We start from the raw sequence: 26,424 nt of genomic DNA on the forward strand, positions 1-26,424 counted from the left end.
GTTTTTTTAGAAATCGGTTTTATATATTCGAGTGTGTGTGTCCTCACAGAAAATGCTCTAAGTGCATTAACTCGGCGGAGTGCTTCCACAGTACCGAGGCTAGAGTCGACTTCCGGAGCGTTGCACTGTGGGTATCTATCCCACAGTTCCCGCAGTCTCCGCTGCCCGTTGGAATTCTGGGTTGAGATCCCAATGCCTGATGGGGCTAAAACATTGTCGCGGGTGGTACTGGGTACATATCGTCAGGCTCCCGTTCCCTCCCTCCCTCCATGAAAGCAAGGGCAGACAATCGTTTCGCGCCTTTTTTCCTGAGTTACCTGTGCAGACGCCATACCACGGCAAGCATGGAGCCCGCTCAGGTAACCGTCACCCTATGTCTCCTGGGTGCTGGCAGACGTGGTACGGCATTGCTACACAGTAGCAGCAACCCATTGCCTTCTAGCAGCAGACGGTACAGTATGACTGGTAGCCGTCCTCGTCATGACCGAGGTGCTCCTGGCCACATCGGCCAGGAGTGCCTGGGCAGACATGGGCGCAGGGACTAAATTTGGAGTGACTTGACCAGGTCATTCTCTTTAGTCCTGCAGTCAGTCCTATTGAACCGTCTTATGGTGAGCAGGCAGGCGATACGGATTGCTAGCAGTCCTATTGCATCATTTTCTGCCGGGCAGCCATGAGATGTGGATGGCATGCAGTCCTTCTGCACCGTCTGCTGCCAGCCAAAGATGTAAAAGATAGATGGAGTGGATCAAAACAAGAAATAGACCAGATTTGTTTTGTACTCATTTGCTTCCCCCCCCTCATTCCTCTAGGTCACACTGCAGTCACTCACAGAGAAGGTGCAGCAAGGTAAATCTAGCCATGTATCAATCAGAGGCCAGACTAACCTCATTGTTCCAATAAGAACAATAACTTAGGTGCACCATTTCTTATTAGAACCCTCCGTGAAGTCCTGCCTGAAATACTCCTTGATGTAAAGCCACCCCCTTTGTTGATTTTAGCTCCCTGAAGCCAACCCTGTAAGCCATGTCGTCAGTCGCCCCTCCCTCCGTCAGAGCAACGGCAGACAATCGTTCCGCGCCTTTTTTCTGTGGGGACGCCATACCAAGGAGGCAAATTTGGCAATTAGGAGCACATTAAACACCACACGCATTATCCAGCAGTATATGCAGCACCAGAACCTGGCAAAGCAATACCGGGCGAGGAGGCGATGTCAGCGCGGTCACGTAAGTGATCAGGACATGGACACAGATTTCTCTGAAAGCATGGACCCTGCCAATGCATGCATCATGGTGCTAATGGGGCAGGTTTCTGGGCTCGGGAAACAAGCACAGACTGGTGGGACCGCATAGTGTTGCAGGTCTGGGAGGATTCACAGTGGCTGCGAAACTTTCGCATGCGTAGGGGCACTTTCATGGAACTTTGTGACTTGCTTTCCCCTGCCCTGAAGCGCATGAATACCAAGATGAGAGCAGCCCTCACAGTTGAGAAGCGAGTGGCGATAGCCCTGTGGAAGCTTGCAACGCCAGACAGCTACCGGTCAGTTGGGAATCAATTTGGAGTGGGCAAATCTACTGTTGGAGCTGCTGTGATGCAAGTAGCCCACGCAATCAAAGATCTGCTGATATCAAGGGTAGTGACCCTGGGAAATGTGCACTTCATAGTGGATGGCTTTGCTGCAATTGGATTCCCTAACTGTGTTGGGGCCATAGACGGAACCCATATCCCTCTCTTGGCACTGGAGCACCAAGCCGGCGAGTACATAAACCGCAAGGGGTACTTTTCAATAGTGCTGCAAGCTCTGGTGGATCACAAGGGATGTTTCACCAACATCAACGTGGGATGGCTGGGAAAGGTACATGACGCTCGCATCTTCAGGAACTCTGGTCTGTTTCAAAAGCTGCAGGAAGGGACTTTATTCCCAGACCAGAAAATAACTGTTGGGGACGTTGAAATGCCTATATGTATCCTTGGGGACCCAGCCTACCCCTTAATGCCATGGCTCATGAAGCCGAACACAGGCCGCCTGGACAGTAGTCAGGAGCTGTTCAACTACAGGCTGAGCAAGTGCAGAATGGTGGTAGAATGTGCATTTGGACGTTTAAAGGCGCGCTGGCGTAGTTTACTGACTCACTTAGACCGCAGCGAAACCAATATTCCCATTGTTATTACTGCTTGCTGTGTGCTCCACAATATCTGTGTGAGTAAGGGGGAGACGTTTATGGCAGGGTGGGAGGTGAGGCAAATATCCTGGCTGCTGGTTACGCGCAGCCAGACACCAGGGTGGTTAGAAGAGCACAGGAGGGCGCGGTACGCATCAGAGAAGCTTTGAAAACCAGTTTCATGACTGGCCAGGCTACGGTGTGAAAGTTCTGTTTGTTTCTCCTTGATGAAACCCCCCGCCCCTTGGTTCACTCTACTTCCCTGCAAGCTAACCATCCTCCCCTCCTCCCTTTAATCATTGCTTGCAGAGGCAATAAAGTCATTGTTGCTTCACATTCATCCATTCTTTATTCTTTCATCACATAAATAGGGGGATGACTACCAAGGTAGCCCAGGAGGGGTGGTGGAGGAGGGGAGGAAAATGCCACAGAGCACTTTAAAAGTTTACAACTTTAAAATTTATTGAAAGCCAGCCTTCTTTTTTTTTGGGCAATCCTCTGTGGCGGAGTGGCTGGTTGGCCGGTGGCCCCCCCACCGCGTTCTTGGGCATCTGGGTGTGGAGGCTATGGAACTTGGGGAGGAGGGCGGTTGGTTACACAGGGGCTGTAGTGGCAGTCTGTGCTCCAGCTGCCTTTGCTGGAGCTCAAGCATACACTGGAGCATACTGGTTTGGTCCTCCAGCAGCCTCAGCGTTGAATCCTGCCTCCTCTCATCATGCTGCTGCCACATTTGAGCTTCAGCCCTGTCTTCAGCCCGCCACTCTCCTCCCGGTCATTTTGTGCTTTCCTGCACTCTGACATTATTTGCCTCCACGCATTCGTCTGTGCTCTGGCAGTGTGGAAGGACAGCATGAGCTCAGAGAACATTTCATTACGAGTGCGTTTTTTTTTCTTTCTAATCTTCACTAGCCTCTGGGAAGGAGAAGATCCTGTGATCATTGAAACACATGCAGCTGGTGGAGGAAAAAAAAGGGACAGCGGTATTTAAAAAGACACATTTTATAAAACAGTCGCTACACTCTTTCAGGGTAAACCTTGCTGTTAACATTACATACATAGCACATGTGCTTTCGTTACAAGTTCGCATTTTGCCTCCTCCCACCGCGTGGCTACCCCCTCAACCTTCCCCCCTCCCTGTGGCTAACAGCGGGGAACATTTCTGTTTAGCCACAGGCAAACAGCACAGCAGGAACGGGCTCCTCTGAATGTCCCCTGAAGAAAAGCACCCTATTTCAACCAGGTGACCATGAATGATATCTCACTCTCCTGAGGATAACACAGAGAGATAAAGAACGGATGTTGTTTAAACGCCAGCAAACATACACTGCAATGCTATGTTGTACAATGATTCCCAAGTACGTGTTACTGGCCTGGAGTGGTAAAGTGTCCTACCATGGAGGACGCAATAAGGCTGCCCTCCCCAGAAACCTTTTGCAAAGGCTTTAGGACTACATCCAGGAGAGCCGTGAATGCCAGGGCAAAGTAATCCTTTCACATGCTTGCTTTTAAACCATGTATAGTATTTTAAAAGGTACACTCACCGGAGGTCCCTTCTCCACCTGCCGGGTCTAGGAAGCAGCCTTGGGTGGGTTCGGGGGGTACTGGCTCCAGGTCCAGGGTGAGAAACAGTTCCTGGCTGTCGGGAAAACCGGTTTCTCCGCTTGCTTGCTGTGAGCTATCTACAACCTCATCATCATCTTCTTCATCCCCAAAACCTGCTTCTGTGTTGCCTCCATCTCCATTGAAGGAGTCAAACAACATGGCTGGGGTAGTGGTGGCTGAACCCCCTAAAATGGCATGCAGCTCATCATAGAAGCGGCATGTTTGGGGCTCTGACCCAGAGCGGCTGTTCGCCTCTCTGGTTTTCTGGTAGGCTTGCCTCTGCTCCTTAAGTTTCACATGGCACTGCTTCGGGTCCCTGTTATGGCCTCTGTCCTTCATGCCCTGGGAGATTTTGACAAAGGTTTTGGCATTTTGAAAACTGGAACGGAGTTCTGATAGCACGGATTCCTTTCCCCATACAGCGATCAGATCCCGTACCTCCCGTTTGGTCCATGCTGGAGCTCTTTTGCGATTCTGGGACTCCATCATGGTCACCTCTGCTGATGAGCTCTGCATGGTCACCTGCAGTTTGCCACGCTGGCCAAACAGGAAATGAGATTCAAACGTTCGCTGTTCTTTTCCTGTCTACCTGGCCAGTGCATCTGAGCTGAGAGTGCTGTCCAGAGCGGTCACAACGGAGCACTCTGGGATAGCTCCCAGAGGCCAATACCATCGAATTGTGTCCACAGTCCCCCAAATTCGAGCCGGCAAGGCCGATTTAAGCGCTAATCCACTTGTCAGGGGTGGAGTAAGGAAATCGATTTTAAGAGCCCTTTAAGTCGAAATAAAGGGCTTCATCGTGTGGACGGGTGCAGGTTTACATCGATTTAACGCTGCTAAATTTGCCCTAAAGTCCTAGTGTAGACTAGGGCTGAGCTTTCTCCTGGGCCTGAACAAGAATGAACAGGTCACCTGCCTGGGATGGGTCAGTCCAGCTGTGGGGTGGAGGGTGGATTTCAGCCGTGGTGGTGGTGGGGCAGCAGGTGCTCTCCTGGTGGCCTTACTGGTCAGCTAGTGCTGACTGGGTTTCATTGCTTGTGCTTTTGCAGAGACGAAAGACGACCTGGAGCAGCTCACGGCAGAGATCAAGAAAATAGCCAACAGCATCCGAAACAAGCTTAAGAGTAAGAGACTTATTTCTCCCCCCAACCCTGGGCGGGCTGTTTTGGAGCCTTCTTTTACTGTAGAGCCCTTCCTCGGGCCAACCATCCCATCAGCACCCATCCATTGCCCATCATCTTTCCACCTCCTCAGGACTGCCTTTTCTTCCCTGTACCCCGCTGGGATTGCTTCTTGGAAATGACCCTTCCTTGCTAAGAGCTTTTCTCCCCCTAGTGGGGCACTGGCTGCAGGGATGATTGCTGGGACCTTTGGACCTTAATGCACAGGTCTCTGCTGCTTGAATTAAGAGACCCACCTCTGGTAGTCCAGCCTGTAGCAGGCTCATCAACCCCAGTGGCTCAGACGCCACTAGTGGGGACAGAGTGCCATGCAGAGTGGGCGTGGCTGCATCCTGTGGCTCCTAGTGCCTGGATAGGAAGGGGGTGGAGAAGGGCGAACCTGCAGACTTGGCTATGGAGGGGTGGGGGGCAGTAAGGGATTGAGCCCCTTTCTTAAAGGAAGAGGAGAACTGAAAGTTCCTTGGGTAGGGAGGCTGAGACATGATTTAATTGGGGATTGGACCTGCTTTGAGCAGGGGGTTGGACTAGATGACCTGCTGAGGTCCCTTTCAACCCTGATATTCTATGAGACTGTACAGCTGCTCCAGCCCCCCCATTATTTCACCCCACTTGCCCATGTCCCCAGGCATGGAGCGGAGCATTGAGCAGGATGAGGTCCAGTCGTCGGCGGATCTGCGGATACGGAAATCCCAGGTGAGCAGGGCACTCCCTCGTTCTCACACTGCGATCCCTGTATTGACCTGCCCCTAGCCATGAATGGGTCCCAGAGGGAGCAGGCTGCACCCATAGAGAGCCCTGGTGGGAGGGGACAAAGGTAGCATCCGAGATGGCAGACTGTACCGGAGTCCTGTGTGAGAAATGATACGTTACAGAGAACAAAATGTGCAGTACATGGATCTTTGGCTTCATCTGAGGATCTTTGAGTGGTGGGCTCCTCAGTCCAACAGACAAAGGCAGAACTAGATCCAATGTCTGGAAGTTGATTTTGCACAAATTCAGACCAGAAATAAGATCCTAATTCTGTATTAGGAGGGTAATTAACCATTAGAATGAATTTATCTAGGGCTGAGATGAATTCTCCAGCCCTGCACTTCTAGGAGTCTGTTGTTCAAAGTCAAGACCAGATGTTCTTCCAAACAATCTGCTCTAGCTTACCCAGAAGTTCTGGGCTTCATGGAGGATTCATTTTCTGGTCTGTTATACAGGTTGAACTAGATAATTCCTTCAGACCTTAAGCGCTATAAAAGCACTATCCAGAGCATTATTATTCCTTTCATACAGATGGGTAAACTGAGGCACAGGCAAATGACCACATTTTCACAATGCTGCAATGGGTGCTCCTGTCGGAACCAGCCAGGCTGTGTTTGGGGAAAGGGGAGGGTAAGGAGGAGAGGGTATGGAGAGCAGGTAGGCTGTGCTGTGGTCAGATAGTCATCTGCTTGGAGAGCTATCCCAGCTGGAGAGGCAGTGCCCGTGAGCCCACATTACCACAATACAGATCATACAGTGAACTGCTCGTCTCCCCCTTTCATTCCCCCCAGCATTCTGTCCTCTCCCGGAAGTTTGTTGATGTGATGACCAAGTACAACGAGGCACAGGTCGACTTCCGGGAACGTAGCAAAGGGCGGATCCAGCGGCAGCTCGAGATCAGTATGTACCCTCCCTGCTCAGGGGACATGGCCCACAGGCAGCATGTGGCCAGGGCCTGACCCTCCTCCCCAGCCCAAGGGGTGGTTGGATTCATTGCCCACAGGAATGGAAACTACCCCACTCCAGTTTGTGCGCCTGAGTTACTGCAGAGACCATAATTAGGGCCCTAGCAAATTCACAGCTGTGAAAGATGCATCATGGACTATGAAATCTAGTCTCCCCTGTGAAATCTCATCTTTTGTGTACTTTTTCCTATACTATACAGTGTTTCTCAAACTGGGGGTTCTGGCCCAAAAGGGGGGTGCAAGACTCTTGTAGGGGGGTCACAGTATTGCCACCCTTACTTCTGTGCTGCCTTCAGAGCTGGATTGCCGGAGAGCAGCAGCTGGGCTACCAGCTCTGAAGGCAGTGCTGCAACCAGCAGCAGTGCAGAAGTAAGGGTGTGTGTGGGGGGGGAAGGGGGAGGGCAGCGTTGATCACTTTTTGGGAGGGGATGTCATTATGGGCTTTTTATATTTTGCTGTTTTTAAATACATATTTGTTTTGTTACAACATTGAAATTTTTTATTTAAATATCTGACACTGAGAAATTCAAGATTTAAAAAAATGCGATGACCGTGAAATTTACAAAAATGGATTATGAATTTGGGAGAGCCCTAACCATAATCCTCCCCATGATGCCCTCCCACCCGGGGTGTCTCAGTGTCCCCTGCTGGGAAGTGTGGGGCTGGGCAGCTGTGGGATTCCTCCCAGCTGTGTGTCTGCTGAATGTGGGGGAGGTTTCGAATCTGGGCTTGGAAGGCATATCTCCGTTTGGAGGCTAGAGGGGTTCACACAAACACACCTGTCAATGAGAGCAGCCAAAGTGAATCTTTTCGCCCCACGCAAGCCCTGCCAGTTCCGCCATTCATGCCCAGGGATTTGGTCTGATCTCTCCTCTCTTTCTCCCATGATAAAGCTGGGAAGAATACGACGGATGAGGAGCTGGAGGAGATGCTAGAGAGTGGAAACCCCTCAATATTCACATCTGGGGTGAGGACGCAGTGGGGACTGGGAGGAGATGGGGGAATGGAGGTGCATGAAGAGGAGGGACCTTGGAGCATACAATGGTATAATAGTACCTAGCTCTTACACAGCACCTTCATCAGTAGGTCTCAAAGCACTTATAGGATGGGATATCTAGGGGGAGACACTGGGATGGGGGGTAAGCAGTGGGAATTTGGGGGGATGGGCAAGTGTGGGTGTCAGGATATGGGTGGTGGGGAGCAGGGTGACTCTGAGCAGTGGGAATGGCAGGGTGTTGGCTCACAGCTCCTTAGCATTACCTGGGTTTGTGCGGGGTGGTAACTGACCCTGCCCGGCTCTGTTCCAGATCATGGATTCACAGATCTCAAAGCAGGCGCTGAGCGAGATCGAGGGGCGGCACAAGGACATTGTGCGGCTTGAGAGCAGCATCAAGGAGCTTCACGACATGTTCGTGGACATCGCCATGCTGGTGGAAAATCAGGTAACTGGGCAGAACAACCAATGAGGGGGGTGGGGCGCTCTGGAGGAATAAGGACTGAGTGACTGAGCAAGGGGGACAGGAAGGGATAACCTAGCAACCAGGGTCAGGGAACAGAATAACCATGTAACCTGGGGCAGGGAACAGGGTAACCAAGCAACTAAAGGGTGGGGCCCTCAAGGGATAAGGACAGGGTAACCAAGCAATCAGGGGCAGGGAACAGGGTAACTGAGCAACCGGGATGAAGGTGACAGCTGTGTAACAGGAGGGGAAGCGAGGAAAGCCTTGGTAACTGAGTAACCATGGGAGGAGACAGAATGATAACCATGTAACCTGGGAGTAGGGGGGAAAAAAAGGATTGTACAAGACTGGGCAGGGTGAAAACCATGTAACCAAGCAATGCAGGGATGGGGGAAATGGAGGGACTGGGAATTGAAATGGGTAACTAAGCAACTGAACACGGGTGCCTTCTAGCAGCCAGGGATTTTCTGATGGTGGTACCTCAGATGCAGGAGCTGGGTGGGAGTGAGTTTGTAATCTTGGTGACGTGGCTGATGTCATGGAGACCCAGAGGTCTGCTGTCCTGTCTCAGTGCCTAGCTTTCCTCCGACCCCACAGAGCTCCTGCAGCCAGGGCCCACTCCCTGCTCTGTGTGTCCCTGGGGAAAAGCCCCCCATTTCACTCTCCTGATACCCCTGCATTGGGGAGTGCAGCCACCTCTCTCACTGCAATTTAGGCATCAGTGTCAATCTCTCTGAGGCCCCCTTTCTGTTTTCTACCCACAATGCAATGCCGAGGAGGTGGCATGCGAGTCGGGGAATGGTGAGTATGCCCCTTTCCTGTCGTCAGCCCCAGGGAGAGGCGGTGGATTGACCCTGAAGCCCTACAACCCAATGGCGACCCTTCTGTGCCCAGGAGAAGGGTGGGGGTGGTGGGAATGACTGCCTTGTTCACCTGAGCAGAGGGGGAGACCTCCAAGGGCAGGGCTGGGATCTCATGATGGGAGGAGCATGTTCATGGTGGGAGGTGATGCTGGGGTCTCACAGAGGGGCTGCATTGTATCTTCACTGCACAGTTAACCCTAGTGATTGGCACCCCAGTCTGAGCCCCTGCATGAGCATCCCCACTGCAAAGCCTTACCGAATTAGTGTGTCCCCACTGTGTCTGTACTTACCTCTGTGTGCTTGGAGACATACCCCTGGGCCTTTGTGCTGGGACACTCTAGGATTCTTTCCCAGGTAGTTTGTCCTTCATGGGGCATTGTGGGAAGGGTATTGGAGGACTATCAGCACATGAGTAACTTTTTTTCCTGGCATCGTCACTGCCCAGTGGGGTAGGTTGCAGCCTGAGTTAAACCAGAGCCGGGCTCTAACGTGCCTCCCCGAGCCGAGTCAGCTAGCCCAGGCTTAACACACCTCCAAACCCAGGTCTGAGAGTTCTGTGCATGGCTGGTAGGAGGGGTTGGGCTAAACCTGGGTGTCAGCCCAGGCTAACTGTGCAGTGTAGATATACCGTGCGTGACTCTCTGAGGTTCCCCAGGTCAGTGGGTCTTTCAGATGTCTGAGTTTCCTCTCTTCCTGCTCCCCTGACAGGGTGGGGTCCTAGATAACATAGAGCTGAACATGATGCATACGGTAGACCACGTAGAGAGAGCGCGCGATGAGACCAAAAAGGCTCTGGTATACAAGAAAAAGGCGCACAAGGTGAGTCCCCCGAGCCCCAATCTGTGCCCAGGCCCCCTCGCTGGCTCTCTTGCTCTCTTCTGCCTCCCTGCCACTTCCGCCGCTCTCTGCCGCTCCCGCCATCTCTCTCTTCCTCCGCAAGGGAGCCATGATCGACCGCATAGAGACCAACATGGACCAGTCGGTGGGCTTTGTGGAACGGGCCGTGGCTGACACCAAAAAGGCTGTGAAATACCAGAGCGAGGCCAGAAGGGTGAGAACGACCAATCACAACCCCATCCCGTCTCCATCTCCTGCCAATCAATGGCCCCGTCTCACCCTTCTCAGATGCCATCCAATCTTGAATCATCCCACCAACCAAAACCCCACCCCATCTAGTCTCCCATCCCACCAGTCACAGTCCCCCATCCAACCTTCACTCACCAGTCAAAGCCCCCATCTTGCCCTTCTCAGATCCATCCAATCATGACCCATCCCACAAACCAAAGCCCCACCCCATCACCTCAACACCACCAACCACAGCTCCCTGTCCAGTCCCCATGCATGCCAGTCAAAGGTTCCCATCTCACTCTTCTGTCACCCATCCAACCATGACCCATCCCATCAACCAAAGCCCCACTGCATCCAGCCCCCACTCACCAGTCAAAGTCCTTTTCCCATTCCACCCCTTCAGACCTCACCCCCCTTCTCCCCAAATCTTCAGTCTCCTCCAGTTATCCTCCTCCATCCCACCCTTGTCTGACCTCGCTGATCTCCATCCCTCCACCCCGTCCCTGTTCCAGCCCCCTCCCTATTGGGAAAGGACCAATGGCTCTCAAAGGTATTATGATTTCCAGGTGAGTAAGCCACCTGAATACTTTTTTGAGCACCTGGGCCAATGGGTCTGGCTGGTAAAGATCCAGAGCAAATCCAGGGGCCCTGGTGACCCCTTAGTTTCTCAGTAATATTTCCCCATCCCTTGCTCCAGCTTCCTGTGCTCTTCTTTCACAGCCTTCTCCTCCTCCTCCCCCACTTCTCCCCACAGCCCAGCCACTGAGCCTCTCCATGTACGACGTGCTATGCTACATCCCTCTCTGAGGTAACTGCTTGGGCTGTCTCCCTGCTTCACTTTGCTCGCTCCGGACTCCTCCCTGGCCCTTCCTTCTTCTCTGTGTGTCTTGATAAATGCGGTTATGAGCCAGGCTCGGTCCTCAGAGCTCCTGCTCTGTTCCCTAAAGTTCCTCCAAGTGGGGGAGGCTGGGAACTTCCCCATAGCCCACACCTCTACACCATTACCTATAGCACCCCCTACTGGCAGGAGTCAGTGCTGGAGTAACTTGAGCCCCCCTGCTGGGAGAGGCTGGGACTGGAGTAGCAGGGAGCTCCCCCACAGCCAGTGCTCCTGCCTATCTACAGCACCCCCTGCTGGGAGTGGCTGGGAGTACCTCTCTGCTCATCATTCCCAATAGTACCCCCAATCGAGGGAGGCTAGGATTGGAGTAGCTGTGTGCTCCCAGTGCCTTTATGCCATTCCCTGCAGCATCCCTTGCTGGAGAAGGCTGGGACTGGATTAAATTAAGAGGGGGACAAAAATCCAGAAGCCTAGAAATGCGGATGGTCTGATTTTTGTCTGAAAGATTCTGGTGGGGAATATTTTTGAGGTGTTAAAAAAAAATAGCTATGCTGCCTTAAAGGGGTGGCTGAAATCAGTGCTCTGCAGTTCTGAAATAACTCTCTCTTAAAGGGACATGTGTAGGGGGAGCCATATCTGGAATGCGTTACCTAGGGAGGTGGTAGAATCTCCTTCCTTAGAGGTTTTTAAGGTCAGGCTTGACAAAGCCCTGGCTGGGATGATTTAACTGGGAATTGGTCCTGCTTTGAGCAGGGGGTTGGACTAGATGACCTTCTGGGGTCCCTTCCAACCCTGATATTCTATGATTCTATGATATCTGTTGTTTCTTATTTGCTGTTGCGTTGCTGTTTATGGTTTATCCTTTTTTTGTCCCCTTCTCCAGAAAATGATAATTATCATTGTGGTAGTGGTTGTCTTGCTCGGAATAGTAGCTCTGATTATTGGACTTTCCGTAGGGCTCAAGTAAAGCTAGCCCCCTGAACTGTAAGTAGTGTGGGGAATGTGGGGGTTTCCTGGGGCGCTGGCTCGGTGGGGCGGCAGTTGAGCAAAGGTGGTGGAGTGACTTGAACTTGCTTGCTTGCCCAGGAGAGTTCAGAAGCTCTCTGAGCTAGGTGTGTATTGGTGGGTGCCTTGGATATCGGGTGGGTTTTGCTCCTCATACCTGGAGACCGCAGGAGATCAACCCTGCATTGGGCCAGAAATAAAATGTATTCTCACTTGTCAGTTGGATCTATCCTGAGTGTTGTATTCACAACCTTGTTTGTATGTTGGGTTCTGTGTTCTAGGTTCTTGCTGCTGGGTTTGGGTTCTAGACTCTATACACTGTGCTTTGTGTTCTGGGCTATGTGGGTTCTGTGCTGTGAGCTCTTGGTTATGGTTTTGGGTTCTAGACTGGCTTCTGTGCTTTTGGTTCTGGCTTCGGGTTCTAGACTATGTGGTGTACTTTGGGTTCTAGCCTCTGGGCTCTGTGCTTTGGGCTGTAGATTCTTGGCTCTAGTTTTGGGTTCTGTGCTTTGCAGCTGAGCTTTGCATTCAATCTCTTACATTTTTAACTCTTGCCTTGGCACTGAGGATGTGGCAGGCGAGAAGGTGTTTGCAGAAGAGGAGACGGTGTAGGGAGCATGACTTGGGAAGCGGGTGGCATGATTTCTCAAGATTCTAGAGTGGGGAGGATAGTTCTGTGGACGCGGCCCAAGTGAAGGCAGCTGCTAGAGTCTGCTGCAAAGCAGGTGCATGTGCTGTTCTTACAGGGCTCACTCACATCTCTCTGCAGACTCAGAGTGTGCAGCGTAGGCCGCTGTGCACAAAGGGATCTGAAGGGTTAATTCTGGTCTGCTCTCCATTCCTTGCCTTGTGGGGGACAAAGAGAGGGGTGATTCCACCCCTATGAGTCACCAAAACCAGACCCCCCCCCCTCAGATTGTGCAGATAATCAAAATAGGGGTGTGATGCTGCTTGGCCCTTTCTGGTGTGGGAGGTTTGAATGTCCCCCCGGGCTTGACCAAGGTGCTTGGGCTAATTGTCGGGGGGGAGGGAAATGTGGCATTTACCAAACACCACCCACCTGTGACACCAAAATCAGGGAACTGTGCCAGTCTGTGACCCTCCCTCCCCATTCTCCGATGAGCCATGACTCACACAGCTAACAAAACAGCCATTTAATTGACCCTCACGAGCAGGGCAGTTCACACTTCTGTGAGTTGTTGCAGGCTCCCTCCGCTCACTTACACTTGGGTCATGGCTTTGCAATTTCTTTTACAAGCAGAACAGCTAGAGACTCACTTTTTATTTTAAATGAAAGCTGAGACTCTGGGGAGCAAGGTAGTGCCTTTGGAGACATCATCATGCAGGATATGCGTGCATATGCTGGCTGTTTCTGAGCCCCACAGTGGGATCATTGGCCCATCTGCAGAGATAGTTTCCCCATCTCTAGCTGTCTGGGCCCAGGATCTGTTAGTGTTTAGATGTCTGATTATGTTTAATATTACCCTGCTGGCCTGCCCTCACATACGTGAATTGATTTCTCCCTTGTTCCTTCAATTTCTCCAGACACTCCTGATCTTGGTGGTGAACTTTTTTCCCTCGTGATCCTCCTCGTGTCCCACACGCCGGCTTCCCGCTCCCCCTGCCTTCCCTGGACCTGCTAATCACAGTCTGCCTTCTGGGCTCTGCTGTGAATCATTTCCCTTTCGGGTGGAGCTTTTCCCAATAGCACTTCCTGGGAGAGCTGCCGGCCCATTCATCAGCTAGCTGACGCATCCCTCCAGGAGGATCTGAGCTTGCTTCACCATGTCCAGGAGGTAACTGTCTCCTGCACCACTGATGCACTTGAGAGAAGCCGTCATCAAGTCTTCCTCTTCTCCCCTCCTCTCCAAGTCCACAACCACCAACCCCAGTTCCTCCTCCTGATGTCACTTCCTGTTTTGGTCAAATTTTGTTTCCTGGCAGGATTCCCACCAATGGTAGCAGAGCCTTAAAGGAATGTCCAGGACTGTGTTTCCTACCTCACTGGCCTGTCTTGTTCTCATCTTTCTTAGGGGGAATTTTTTTAATTGTTTAAAATCTTTACTGAGGGAGGCCAGGGAATGTAAGAACTACCCCTCTGAATTGCTCCAGCCAGGACAGGGAGTGAGAGATCAGGGTTCAGGAGCTTACCTGGGTTGGCCATGTGGCATATCGGATGCTAATTGAGGCTGGACTCTGAAGTGCTCCCAGGACCTGCCAACCCTAAGGAGAGTGAGCAGCTGGGCCTGATCTTGAGTCTCCTGTGTAGCAATGCACTAAACCTATAGCACCGGAATCCGCAGCACTCCCAAGCCATGTTGACACCAGGATTAACAAGGGACATAAGTCAAACCAGCAGGCACAGACTTGGCAGCATCCTCAACTTTGCCAACCTCAGAATTAGGGACGGGATGTGGAAGCAAAGCAGAGCAGGACATGCAGGCACTGACCTCAGTGCACTGTGCGGGACGGGTGACAGGGCTGGGACTGAAACGCGGGTCTGCGGCAGAGCGCCGGGATGCATGAGCACACCGAGCTCTGTGCAGAGGAAGAGCCCAGTGGAACCTGGGCACTTCTCTTGTTAATCCCTTCCTGAGAGGCAGGTGCCTGTGTACGGAAGGAGGGACCTGCAAGCCCTGTCTCCTGTGATCCCTGTTTGCTAAGGACTGGGAGGAATCTAAACCTCTGTTTGCTTTGAAGTGTGAACCTTTAGGATTGGAGTTTCCACCTACTTGTTTGTTCTAAGCAGCAAAAATAATCAGGTTGGCTTCTGGCACCCAACTGAAAGCCCAGGCTCTGATACTCCCTGTGTTTGGTTTGCATGGCCGGGGGCTCTTGGAAACTTTTAGGTTGAGTGACCTAAAGTTATTCTGTTAAATGGTGATCAGTGACTCCTAGGCCGTGAATCTTAGCACTGACCTTGTCTGATCCTTGCTGGGGGGTTCTCCTTTGGTTGTGGGACCAGCTGCCCACCACTGCTGGGGATATAATTTTTTTGTGTGTGTGTGTGTGTCTCTGCATGTATGTTTAATGGTCTGTTTACTCAGGGCTTGCGTTTTCATGGATGTTTTAAATGTGCCTGGATCAGGAGTCCTTGTGTGTATTTATTATTCTTACCAGCCAGTCCCTGAATGTCTGCATCTGTCACAGAAATCAGGGTGGCCTGTTTTTACTGGTGTGATGTGGGTTTGGGTGTGATCCAGCTGAGTTGGGCATGGCCAAGAGCTGTAGCTATAGGACAGCCATTTGGTGGCCTCAGTGGGAAACAAGGATTAGGGTCTTGGGCCCCGTTCCCAATGGACAGATCTCTGGATTGCAGAAATGCCATCACATCAGTCGGGCTCCCTGCTTGGAAGCCTCAGGAGAGAAGCTAAGAACTGAATCAGTGGTGGTCTTCCCAGGGCAGAGCGGTGGGGGAAACCTACCCATGCTGTGCCTGCTCTGAGGATAAACAGAGGCCCAAGGGCTGTACTAAATCCACTTGACAAACGTCCTCTCCCCAAGGGGTGACAGCCCTTGTTAGTTGGGATGGGGGATTCTTGTCCGTGAAGGGAGCCAAACTCCTTGCCCAGCAGCATCTGGCTGGTACAGGCGCACACCTCCACCCCCACCGTCCTTCCTGCTGAGCTAGGGTCTGCATATCTCTCTCAGGTCCACTCACCAGCTTGGTGCCCCATGACTCACTCTCCTGATGTAAGACTGCACTTGGCCAGGACCCCTTGGTGAACAGACGGAGCTGGGAGGAAGTTCCCATTTGTCTTCTCTTCTCTAGGTCTTGATGTCTGTGATTTTTCTAGGTGGTGGGTATGGAGCATGCTGCCCGGGCAAGGTTGCCATTGCAGCTCCGAGATGCCCCTGAAACTCCCCAGAGCTCTGTGGACAGGGGAAATGTCATTGTCTCACCAAGTGAGGGTATTGGCACGCACGCGTGTGTGTTTTTAAACTTTGATTTTTTTTTAATTTAAAAAAGTAAATAAATGAATTTATTTCTGATCACAAACAGCTCTCGCCTGTGTTGTGTTGTTCCCTGCATGAGCTGTCATTGCCTGAATACAACATCCAGCTATGGCTACCCTAGCTGTTCTTGATTGGTTCAAGGCTGGGAGGCAGGGGTGCTGTCTCCTTGGCCTGCATCCCTCATGGTAGAGAAAGACCGGACTTGGCTGAAATGAATGGTAGTAATAACTTGTAACTAGCTCTGATCCTCCGTAGGTCTCAAAGTGAGGTCGGTATCACAACCCACATTTTACAGATGGGGAAATTGAGGCACGGACAGGGGAAGTGACTTGCCCAAGGTCACCCAGTGGCTGAGCCTGGAATAGAGCCTAGGGCTCCTGAGTCCCAGTCCAGTGCTCTAGCCACTAGGCCACCCTCCTCCCAGTGTAAAGGAGACTTTATTAGCAGGGCTGCCAGACACGAACTGATGCTGTGGTTCTCTCTGGCTCACCAGCTCCCAGCCTGAGTAATGCAGCCTGTGCTGCCCAATGCACTGCACAGGGGCCAAGTCCCGGCCTTGAAGAGACTGCTCCATGCAAACATTGGGATACACCGGTTCAGAATGCTCCTGGCTGGAATCTGTCTCTCTGCTCGTCCTTAGCCCTGCCCCAATTATCCAACCCACAACAAGAGTCAAGGCTGAGTAAAGCAACCGATGGGGAAAGGCAGTAGATACAGTGATAGCACCATGTAGAATTAAATAGCCCCACGACAGTAGCACTCCCTTGGGGATGAGACTGGGACTTTGAGCCTCCGGTGCTGGGCTGAGAACTGTTTTCACTTGACTCACTGACATTTAAAGAGACAGCTCCTCTTTCAGAATAGCAGCAGTGACCAGGTTTGGCTGCAAAGGAAGGAGCTTTGTTTATAATCGCCATGCCACCTGGCTCTGCTGATGAACCTTGGGGAGGTGAAAGGGTGAGAGAACCCCACCCACCCAGGCTGGCCTGTTGTTTCAAGTCTCCAGACGGGCCTCTCCTCTCCACTTCACCCACCTGGATCAGAAAACTTGGCTGGGGTTTCTCCTCCGCTGCTGTGCCGTATCCAGTGCCTCTGGTAAGATGAGATAATGGGTGTTGTATTTTTCCTTGGGGGCATGACATTCTGCATGGCTGTATGCGTGGGGCAGGCTAGCTCTTATTTATCTAGCTATTCACGTGGCCCCCATAATGATAGCGTCTGAACACGTGGCTGGGGCTTGCTTCTTCTGCATGGCACGTGAGTTGAGGGGAAGGGAAATGAGCTCATTAAGCGATCATTTCCCATCAAGGCCACCAGCACCAAGGATAAAACATTTTTCTGTCCTCTGTGAAAGAAAAGCCCTACTCCCTCCCTCCACATCTCCGTCCTACTACCCATGGATCCATTTCCTCTTTTCCAGCCCAAAGCAATGGACCCCCCTTCCTCTGCTCTTTGTGACACATGGAGGATGGGTGACCCTTCCCTCTCCTCTTCCCTCACTTCCATTTATAGTTCACTGTAAGCCCCCTGCACAAGCTGTTTGTTTACATTTCTCTCTCTCGCCGAGCAGAAGAAGATCATGATCATGATCTGTTGTATCATCCTGGCCATCATCCTGGCTTCCACCATTGGGGGCATCTTCGCCTGAGTGCCCACCTCCTGCCCCCCGCCCACCACAGGTGAGCCAGGTGTAGCAGTGTGATGGGTCAGCAAGGTGGGAGCTGGAGTTTGGTTCAGTCAGTATTTGTACTTGTGGGTTGTGTTCCCTGTGCTGTGATTGCTTTGTGCCCTTATTCTGGATGGGGGAAAGAGTGGTCTAGCTTGGCAACCTGCTAGGTGTCTAGCCGCTGTATTCAGCAGCGCTGCATCTAATGCTTGAGGTATCTCTGACATGCCACAACTGATCAGAGGCACAGTAGGGTGCTGGGTCAGATCAGAGAGCAGCAGGGGAGTTCTCACCCTATGAGGAGAAAAAGAAAAGTTGAGCGTGTAGGAAGTGCAATTCAGGAACATCACTGCCAAGCCTAAGGGATGATCAAGGGGACAATGTCAAAAAGAACGAGGGCTGGTAGTTACTGACTGAAAAGGGGACCATCAGGTAGATGGAACTGCAAGATTCATCTATTCTTCCTCCTTTTGGTGTCTCTTGCTCTGATTTTTTCAGATGGATTTGCAGATGGCCTTTCACCGTTCTTCCACTCCGCACCCTGGTGCCACCCGTCAAATGTTCTTTCCCATCTGGATTTCTCACCAGCTCTACCTCCTCCTCTTTATGGAGACATCACAGGCCTGGCCAGTGGACCCTACCTGTCAGATGTTCACCGTTCAGTGTTCCTGGTTGGAGGGGCTGAGGAAGCCGGAATAGAACAGGGAGGATGGGCTGCAGACAGAACCAAATAAGACACCATGGGGATGATGCTAGCTGACACTAATGTAAACATTTTCAGACACCATGTTTATTGGCTGTTTAAAGTGCTTCTAAATATCAACCTTTTAGTTCAGCTCTGTTCTCAGTCCCAGTGGCTCCTTCTGCCCACTTGTGGGTGGAGACTGACTAGCCAGCAGAGGACATCCATTCAATGGAATGTGTATGCTCAGCACAAACTTACTGAAGGGCAGGGAATGGCATAGTCCTGCCTATGTTGCTCTGGGAGGCTCAAATCTCCTCCTTGGTGGACAGGGATTAAAGACAGCATCTGACATTGTAACTGTCAGTACCTCAGAAGTGTGATCAGGCACTGAACTGTCAGAACATCTTTCCCCAGATGAGCAATATAACTCTTTTCACTCTCTGATCCTTGTGACCCCCCCCATTTCTCTGGCTCTGAGTGTGGGAATCAGACCACGCTTGACCTGAATCACTGGTACTTAAAAGGCGGTAAGGCCCTTTGTTCCCTCAGCTAGGGTCTCTTAGGCACAAAATAGACTGTATTCCTTTGTTTATCTGTGGGATGGTCTCATTTACCCTACAGAAAAATCTTTCACCTGAAAGTTTGTCACTTATTTTAAACCCCCAAACTGTGGCAACTTGAGTGTATTTATTTCTTTTCCCTCTCCTCCGATAAATCATTTCTGCAGTAGGGAGGAGCAACTTGGACACTGTCACTCTGTACCTCTCCTGATGCTTCTGTTCCTTTGGCTCCTTCCTTGTCTATCCATATGAGGAAAGTTCTAAGGTTGCTTTCCCCTATGTTACTTGTACATGAGGCAATCACTAGTGAAAGGCTCTTCAGAGAGAGAGACCTCCATGAAATCTAATAATCCCTCTGCAGTTACACAGAGGGCAAATGACATGTTCCCCTCCAGTGTCAGATGTGAGTGGAGCAGAGGACTCTGCCTCACTCAGTGCTTAAGGAGACACCACTCACTCTGAATTTATATCAGCTGTTATCTGTATAGGTACTGTTCTAAAGGCACAATCATCTATACAGAAGCCTCTTTCTGAATAAAGACTTCAATTCAGTGACCACTGCTATAGTGTATTCAGTATGTAGTGGGGTGGGTGGGTCATCTGGGAGGAAGTGTTTTTGGGTGGGGCAAGTTTCCTTAGGAACTTCAATGATGCAGCATGAGAGGGCCATCTGCCTGACTTGATCAGATGTGCAGCAATACAGGCTCTAACTTAATACCCCACAGAGGATCTGACACTCCTTGGACGGCCCCTTAACCATCCCCTCTGGCCTCCAACATACACAGGACATGGAGGCACAGGCACAAGACCATGCCACTGTAGGAAAGCTTTATTTATCCAAAATGATCACTGGTTACCCCAACCTGCCCCTTGCACCTCCATGTTTACTGCACACAACTCAGCCACCTTTGGAGCTGAGGGGCAGATCTCCACAGCAATGCCTGCCCTGGAGAGCCTATCACTACAAGATGGGCTGCACTCAAGAGGGACCTCACACCTGCTGAGGAAGGAACCTTGATCCTCCTTCCAGGCACCTGTCCCTGATATTTTTCCCTCCTACCCCTACTTGGTCATTACACTCTGTCTTTCAGAAAGAACTTGCCCCAGTAGCGCCCCTTCTGTGACAGATCGTAGGGGCTCAGCACCTTGCGGCTCCCCAGCATGTTGGAGGTGATGACACGCTCAAAGGTCCATGGGTTCTGATTTTTGCATCTTCTCTCCTCTTCCGCCTGGCGCATCTCCTCCAGGGACTGGCAGCTGACTGCCTCGGCTGGGAACGGCAGCTTCTTGGCCACCTGTGTGAGGAAGTGCTCCACCTCCCCAAACTCGCAGTGCCCACCCACTTCCAAAATGAGGCGGCCACATTTCACTGCTGTCACATAGTGGTCGATGGCACCTTTGCCCCCGCCCATGCGCTGGCCTAGGCTCTTGCGGGTGATGGGCTTGTAAGGGGCTGGGATGCGCCACACGGCAAACATGATCTTGGGATCCAGGTGACGATTGATGGTTAGGCGCATCATTTCAAAGTGACCCCAGTGAAGGTAACCACCACCCAATGCCTGCAAGGAGAGAGAGAGAGAGAGAGAGCAAGCACAGGAAGAGTTATGACTCAGATACAGGTGAAGGGGCTTTTTCTGCCACCTATTTACAGTTGTTCTCACTCATACCACTTCCATGCTCTCTCTTGGCCTCAGTTAGCTTATGTCTTCACCCTGGATGGAGTAAGTCCTAATGGTCTCAGCTACCTCAGCTGAAAAGGTCAGCTCCTGGGGTTGTTTTCCTTGCTCTGGCTGAATCACCCCAAAGGTGACCCCAATTTGTATCTCCCCTCCTCTCCCACTCACCAAAATGCCATACTGTCCCTGGGTGAACTCAGTGGCCTCAGTGGATGGGCCACGGATGTCACGTAGGTTTTTGAATTCCCGCCTCACTTTAGGTACACTTGGAACTTTGTCCATGAACTTCAGTTTGGGTCTGTCAGGGATGGAGACGTCTGGAAGAATGAACAAAAAGAGGTGTCAGTATGCCCCACAGGCACCCCCACTCTCTCACTGGGGCAGATGGGCACAGATCTGTGGCTACAGGGTGCAAATATGGAACCATCAGTAGGGGAACATCAGCTAGTTTTCCTCACTGAGCTTCTGAAACTGTGTGGCCACGGACCTGAGCCTATGCATCTTATAACTAGTATGTTAAATCAAGCAAAGGGAGACATGGGCTCAGAACGCTGATTTCTCTAAGGATAGGCAAGAAGGCAGCTTGGGTTAGTCCCCTGCTTAAGAAACACTTCTTGACACTAGTAATAATACTATCAATTCTCTCGGTCATTAATGCTTCCTTTTAGGGCAGCTGACTGAGAATGATAGGGGCCTCCTGCTATTTATCCCCAAATATTCCCATCCCACCCCCTTGAAGCTGAAGGGATGAACAAGCCATCCTAAAATGGCAAAGGTCTGTCCTCTCATACCAAACCCAGAGGGTGGTTATGGATTACTGTTCCTCCACCTCAAAGCCCTCATCTACACAGTCCCACAAGACTCCATTCCTCTCCTCCATTTTATCTATCATCTACATGATAGCGGTGGGAGAGGCTGGTGAGACAATACAGACTTAAGGGTATGACTACTCTACAGCAGCTGCACAGCTACAGAAGGGTTTTCTGTTGATGTAGGTAGTCCACCCCTCCAAGGGATGATAGCTAGGTTGAGGTGATGATGCACTCAAAGGTCCATGGGTTGTGGTGGTTGTGTCTTCTCTCCTCTTCTGCAGTGGGGGTTAGGTTGACCTAACTGTGTGGAAATTTCTCAGCCCTAAGTGATGTAGCTAGGTCAACCTAAATTTTAGGTGTAGACAGGCCTAAGTACCAGCTTTACTGCTTCTTTACATCAAACATAAGCAGCAGAGCTTCCCTTCAATCTCAATATCAAGCCAAAATCAGCACTTGGATGAAGAGCAGCTGGCAAAAATTATTACTACTCAGTCTTGCCTGGAATCAAGAGAGAAATACAAATATGTGGGAGGCATTTAGACAGCAGGGTGAGGCAAGGCAAAGGGCTAGTTAGCTCAAAGCCCCTAGATTCTGTCTGCTTCCCACACTGGTCCAAAACCCAAATGCATTAGCCTTTAGAAAATGGTACATGACCCCTCTCCCTAGGTGTTAAAAAAAGAAATAGGACAACCTAGAGCAAATGGTGTGTTCTCCTGACAAGGGAGATATGCAACTAGGTATATTTTCCAAAGCTATTAAAAAAATAAAAATTGATACACTCCTACTCTGAAATCCTCCCTGATAGCAAGGATGACAAAACGCTTCCTCCGCCCCTCACAGTGAGATCAATAATATGCATCCTGGTTAATCCATGCTCCCTCAAGAGATGGTGACGATGTGCTTAGTCAATACCCCACCACACCGCAAAAATCATTAATATGCTTTCTATAATGCTCTCCCCTCACCTACCACTCCAGCCCCCACTCAACATCTTCCCGCAACACTTTTCCAAGGGAGGTGACAAATGCATCCAACATTACAAGACACCCGCTGCCCTTCTGTCTTGGCATTTCTCCATGCCTGGCACTCACTGGTATAATCCTGGGGAAGCACATAGCTCTTCAGGCCAGCACTGAGGACTCTGGCACAAAAAGGATCTAGAAAATAAGAGAGAGGAGATGTAGAGAGACCTTACACAGATCTTTGGTCCTTTAATAAAAGCACCAGCAGGAGGCAGAGCTGAGACAGTCGCCGTTAACCAGCCACCACCAGAACACGACCTAGACCCCAGGCACAGAGCGAAGCTGCAACCGGCGGCCTTGACAGGGCGCCGTTCGCTGGGGAGCGCACAACCCTCCTGAGAGCAGGCGAAGCGGCACGCTCCCCGATTTGCAGACGGGGAGAGGGAGGCATGGCAGCCTGGGATAGGACCTCCACTGGCCCCCTCACCCAGAACTGGACTAGAACCCAGGAGTCCGGCTCCCAGCCCCCTGCGAAGGGGGCCGTCCAACGGAACGGATCATAGAATCTCAGGGTTGGAAGGGACCTCAGGAGGCCATCTAGTCCAACCCCCTGCTCAAAGCAGGACCAATCCCCAATTTTTGCCCCAGATCCCTAAATGGCCCCCTCAAGGATTGAACTCACAACCCGGGGTTTAGCAGGCCAATGCTCAAACCACTGAGCTAGCCCTCCCCGCAACGGTGGCCGGCGAGGGACACTAGCCCAAGGAGAGCCCCGCATTGGGCGGACAACACCCCGGCAGCGCCCAACGGGGGACCATCCCCGGCTCATAGGGGCTGGAAAGGGCGTTCGCTTGGCGACCTTCTGACCTCCGGGAACCTTTGGCAGCGCGCGAAAAGGGCGCGCGAGTCGCCTCCACATGGTCGCGCGCCGCTCCGGAGGGTGGGACTGTCCTCGCGCCCGGATGCCCCCGAAACGAGGCTGCTTTAGGCGCTGTACTGAGAAGCTCCTCACGGCGGGGGAAAGCGGAAGGGGAGGGGGAAATGGCCACAGGGCGCCGCTATTTTTGGAGTGCTCTTTAATCCGTCCGGGAGGAACCACTTCCGGTAATCCTGTAGGCATGTTGCACTGGGGGAAACAAGAGTCAGGAGGTTTGGTTCCGGAACTATGGGGTTCCAGCCTGCAAGGCCGGCGGAAGCGAAGCAGTCGGGAGCGGACCAGATCCCCAGGGAGCGCTGTTGCCACCCCTTCCCCCCATCAGCCTCGTCCTAGAAAGTATGGGCTGGCCCCCCATGAGTCTTTGCTGCCACAAAGGGGGATGGGGTGCAGCAGGCCTGGGAATCAGGACTCCTGGGTTCCATACCAGCTCAGAGAGAAGAAGGGGTCTAGTTAGGGTGACCGTATGTCCCATTTTGTGGACAGTCCCGTTTTTAAGTCCTGCCCCAGCCATCCCGACTTTTTGGCAAAACGGTGCATTTGTCCCATTTGCTCTTCCCAAATGATCATCAGCTGGCAAGAGCAAACTGGACAAACACAGTTTTGCCAAAAACGTGGGATGCAATGCTGTGCGGGCTGTGGAGGAATATGCGGGAAGCGGGATAGCGGCCACGCCAGACCTGCTCCAGAGAGCAGCTTGGGCCGGCCCCGTGTACGGGAGGGCATCCTCAGGCTGGCCTCATGCACTGTAGAGATGTGTGTGTGGGTGTCTCGGGTGGACCCAGGGGGCAGGCGACAGGGAGGGCTCAGACTGGCTTCACACACGGCTGGCCCTGTGGGGTGTCCTGTTTTCCCTTTGGGAAAATATGGTCACCCTAGTGGTTAGAGCAAGGGGGCTGGGAGCCAGGACTCCTGGGTTCTATGCGCCCTTCCCCTCATGCTGGGGGAGCCTTTCAACCACATTATACCCCCAGCCCTGCTGGACAATGAGGCTCTCCCATATTATCCCCCTAACCTATAATCCACAGTGGGGACTAGTACGCAGTGTGAACCATGCAGGAATGGCCTGATTGGGGGCAGGAAATCTTTTAGCATGTGGGTCCTCAGCCCCCTTCCCTTTCATTATGGCAAGGTGGGAGGGGAGCCCTGCAACTCCTTACTGCTGTAATGTGGGGTCACATGCAACATCACCAACCCCAAGCATTATGATACCTTGAGTCGGCTCTCCCCAAATCTCCATGAAATAATGAGATTTATATAGCGATAGATCGACAGATATATAGAGAGTTCATTTTCTTTGCCTTCTGGGTTCTGAGCCTCTAGGGAGCTCTCAGGTCATGTTTCTCAGCTTTTCATTGAAAAAACTGTCTGCTGCCTGCCTAATGGGAGATCACCTCTAGCCGAGTGTCCTCAGCCACCCAACATCCAGCTGCCAACCTTGTCATGAGTCGCACCAACATTTGTTCCATTGGATGGTGCTGTTCCAATGCAGGGAGCTGGAAATGGGGGTGATGGGAGTCACGATTCTCTCCCCAACTCTGGGAGGGGAGTGCAGTCTAATGGGTTAGAAACACCAATTATTGCAAGACTTGCAATTTAATTCCAAGAATTGGCGATGTCCTGCATGGTATATGGGTGTATCAACCCTGCAATGGCCCATCTAGGGTTAACCACACTCTGTGGGATGAAGAAGCCAGGCCCCCTTGCCCTTGCTGACAAGGGATAAAAGGCAGCAGCTCAGCTCAGCTTAGGATGACTGAGGAGGAGAGCGAATGTGTGTTGCAGGCTTCAGGAGCCCTAGGCTGCAGAGGCCAACCATGCTGAGGCCCCTACACACACCCAGTCAACCACTGAGGATGATGGAGAAGAGTTAGTTGACACCAGGAGACTAACTACACTGAAAGTGAAGGTAGGAAGTGACCCAGGAGAATGGACTGGATGCAGAGAGCGACTGAGCCTGAACACAGGAGGAACTGGTTTCTCAGGGCCCTGGGTCGGGACTCAATGGAGTAAGGTGGATCTGGGTCTCCCACACCACACCCACCACTGGGGCAGTCACCACCCCAAGGAACACACTCTACTGCTCAAGGGCAACCATGTAAACTCTGGCCGCTCGGCTGCGCTGCCCTGAAGACAGGGACTGTCATAACCATATACCTAAGGGTAGCCTAGAATTCCTCCTTACCTGTAAGGGGTTAAGAAGCTCAAATAACCTGGTTGGCACCTGACCAAAAGGACCAATGGGGAAAGAAGATACTTTCAAAGGGGGCGGGGTGGGGGAGGCTTTGTTTTATGTGTTCTCTTGGGAAGCAGAGAAGCATTAGGTCAGAAAACTCCTTCTCCTATAAACCATCCTAAAAGTCTCTCATATTACAAAAATTGTAAGTAAAAGCCAGGCAAGGTGTATTAGATTATCTTCTGTTCTGTTTGTGAATTTTTCTTTTGCTGGAGGGAGGTTTATTCCTGTTTTTTGTAACTTTGAAACTAAGCCTAGAGGAAGTCCTGCTGTGTTTTTGAATATTTTGTTACCCTGTAAAGTGATTTTACAGAGGTGATTTTTATCTTTTTTTTTTTTTTTAATAAAATCCTTCTTTTAAGAACCTGTCTAATTTCTCTGTTGTCCTAAGAGCCAGGAGTTTGGGTCTGTGATCACTTTGTAACCAATTGATTGGGATATTATTTTCAAGCCTCCCCAGGAAAGAGGGTGTAAGGGCTTGGGGGGATATTTTGGGGGAATAGGAACTCCAAGTGGTCCTTTCCCTGATTCTTTGTTAAATCACTTGGTGGTGGCAGCGTACCCTCCAAGGGCAAAGAATTTGTGCCTTGGGGAAGTTTTAACCTAAGCTGGTAGAAATAAGCTTAGGGGGTCTTTCATCTGGGTCCCCACATCTGTACCCTAGAGTTCAGAGTGGGGAGGGAACCCTGACATGGACAGTTGTATTGACCCCAGAGGCAGGGCCCTGTTACCCTAGGGACAAGAGACAGCCTGGGAAACTCTTGCCACTTGACCTGTCATCTCCGTTTTTTGTCTTTCTTGGCCCAGCACCTGTGGCGGGGTATATCAACCCCATGACAGTACGGAAAAGGTTGAGACCCACTGCTTGATGGCATCCTGTTGTTTTTCAAAAGAGATCGTCCCATCTTGGGGCCACTTTAGAATGTTATCATTCCCCTGGAATGCCAGACACTTTATTGATACCCTCTTGTTATCCTGAAGTGTATGGCCCAATCTGAGGGCTTGTTAAAAGGGAAGAGCTTTATCAATCCCCTAGTGT

General features: G+C 51.5%; 2 protein-coding genes across 20 annotated transcripts in view; one reads left to right on the forward strand and one right to left on the reverse strand.

The window, feature by feature from the left end:
- Nucleotides 1–19,320, forward strand: part of STX3 (syntaxin 3) — a 40,056-nt gene extending 20,736 nt beyond the window's left edge. For 2 of the 18 annotated variants that reach the window (XM_048855014.2, XM_048854999.2), the window contains 6 exons: nucleotides 4,814–4,888; nucleotides 5,571–5,638; nucleotides 6,487–6,595; nucleotides 7,554–7,627; nucleotides 7,968–8,102; nucleotides 9,924–11,780. In XM_048855014.2, coding sequence (XP_048710971.1) covers nucleotides 4,814–4,888; nucleotides 5,571–5,638; nucleotides 6,487–6,595; nucleotides 7,554–7,627; nucleotides 7,968–8,102; nucleotides 9,924–10,250 — 788 coding nt within the window. In that variant the 3' untranslated portion in view covers nucleotides 10,251–11,780. Of the gene's footprint in view, nucleotides 1–4,813; nucleotides 4,889–5,570; nucleotides 5,639–6,486; nucleotides 6,596–7,553; nucleotides 7,628–7,967; nucleotides 8,103–9,691; nucleotides 9,803–9,923; nucleotides 11,877–13,442; nucleotides 17,534–18,018 lie in introns of those variants that run through there. The other 16 variants (XM_048855000.2, XM_048855001.2, XR_007357299.2 and 13 more) reach the window with 16 other exon arrangements.
- A 256-nt stretch (nucleotides 19,321–19,576) lies between these two features.
- MRPL16 (mitochondrial ribosomal protein L16) lies at nucleotides 19,577–23,253 on the reverse strand. Of its 2 annotated transcripts, XM_048855018.2 has the most exons (4): nucleotides 23,083–23,253; nucleotides 22,345–22,410; nucleotides 20,610–20,758; nucleotides 19,577–20,324 (listed from the first exon to the last, which is right to left on the reverse strand). In XM_048855018.2, exons 1-4 carry the CDS (start codon nucleotides 23,132–23,134, stop codon nucleotides 19,839–19,841), a joined length of 753 nt encoding a protein of 250 aa, XP_048710975.1. In that variant the 5' UTR covers nucleotides 23,135–23,253; the 3' UTR covers nucleotides 19,577–19,838. The 2 variants fall into 2 exon arrangements, with proteins under 2 accessions (XP_048710975.1, XP_048710976.1); XM_048855019.2 differs by lacking the exons at nucleotides 22,345–22,410; nucleotides 23,083–23,253 and adding an exon at nucleotides 22,223–22,338.
- Between the last annotated feature and the right edge of the window lie 3,171 nt (nucleotides 23,254–26,424).

This window comes from Caretta caretta, chromosome 6 (assembly GCF_965140235.1).
Source record: "Caretta caretta isolate rCarCar2 chromosome 6, rCarCar1.hap1, whole genome shotgun sequence".
In the NCBI taxonomy this organism is placed as follows: domain Eukaryota; kingdom Metazoa; phylum Chordata; order Testudines; family Cheloniidae; genus Caretta; species Caretta caretta.

What these genes read in the sequence shown, in the direction of transcription:
- MRPL16 (XM_048855018.2), bottom strand. Translation starts at nt 23,134, where the DNA reads ATGTGGAGGCGACTCGCGCGCCCTTTTCGCGCGCTGCCAAAGGTTCCC. An exon ending in GCTGCCAAAGGTTCCCGGAG is followed by an intron (nt 22,411 to 23,082) that starts GTCAGAAGGTCG and finishes CTTATTTTCTAG; the next exon opens with ATCCTTTTTGTGCCAGAGTC. An exon ending in GCTTCCCCAGGATTATACCA is followed by an intron (nt 20,759 to 22,344) that starts GTGAGTGCCAGG and finishes TCATTCTTCCAG; the next exon opens with ACGTCTCCATCCCTGACAGA.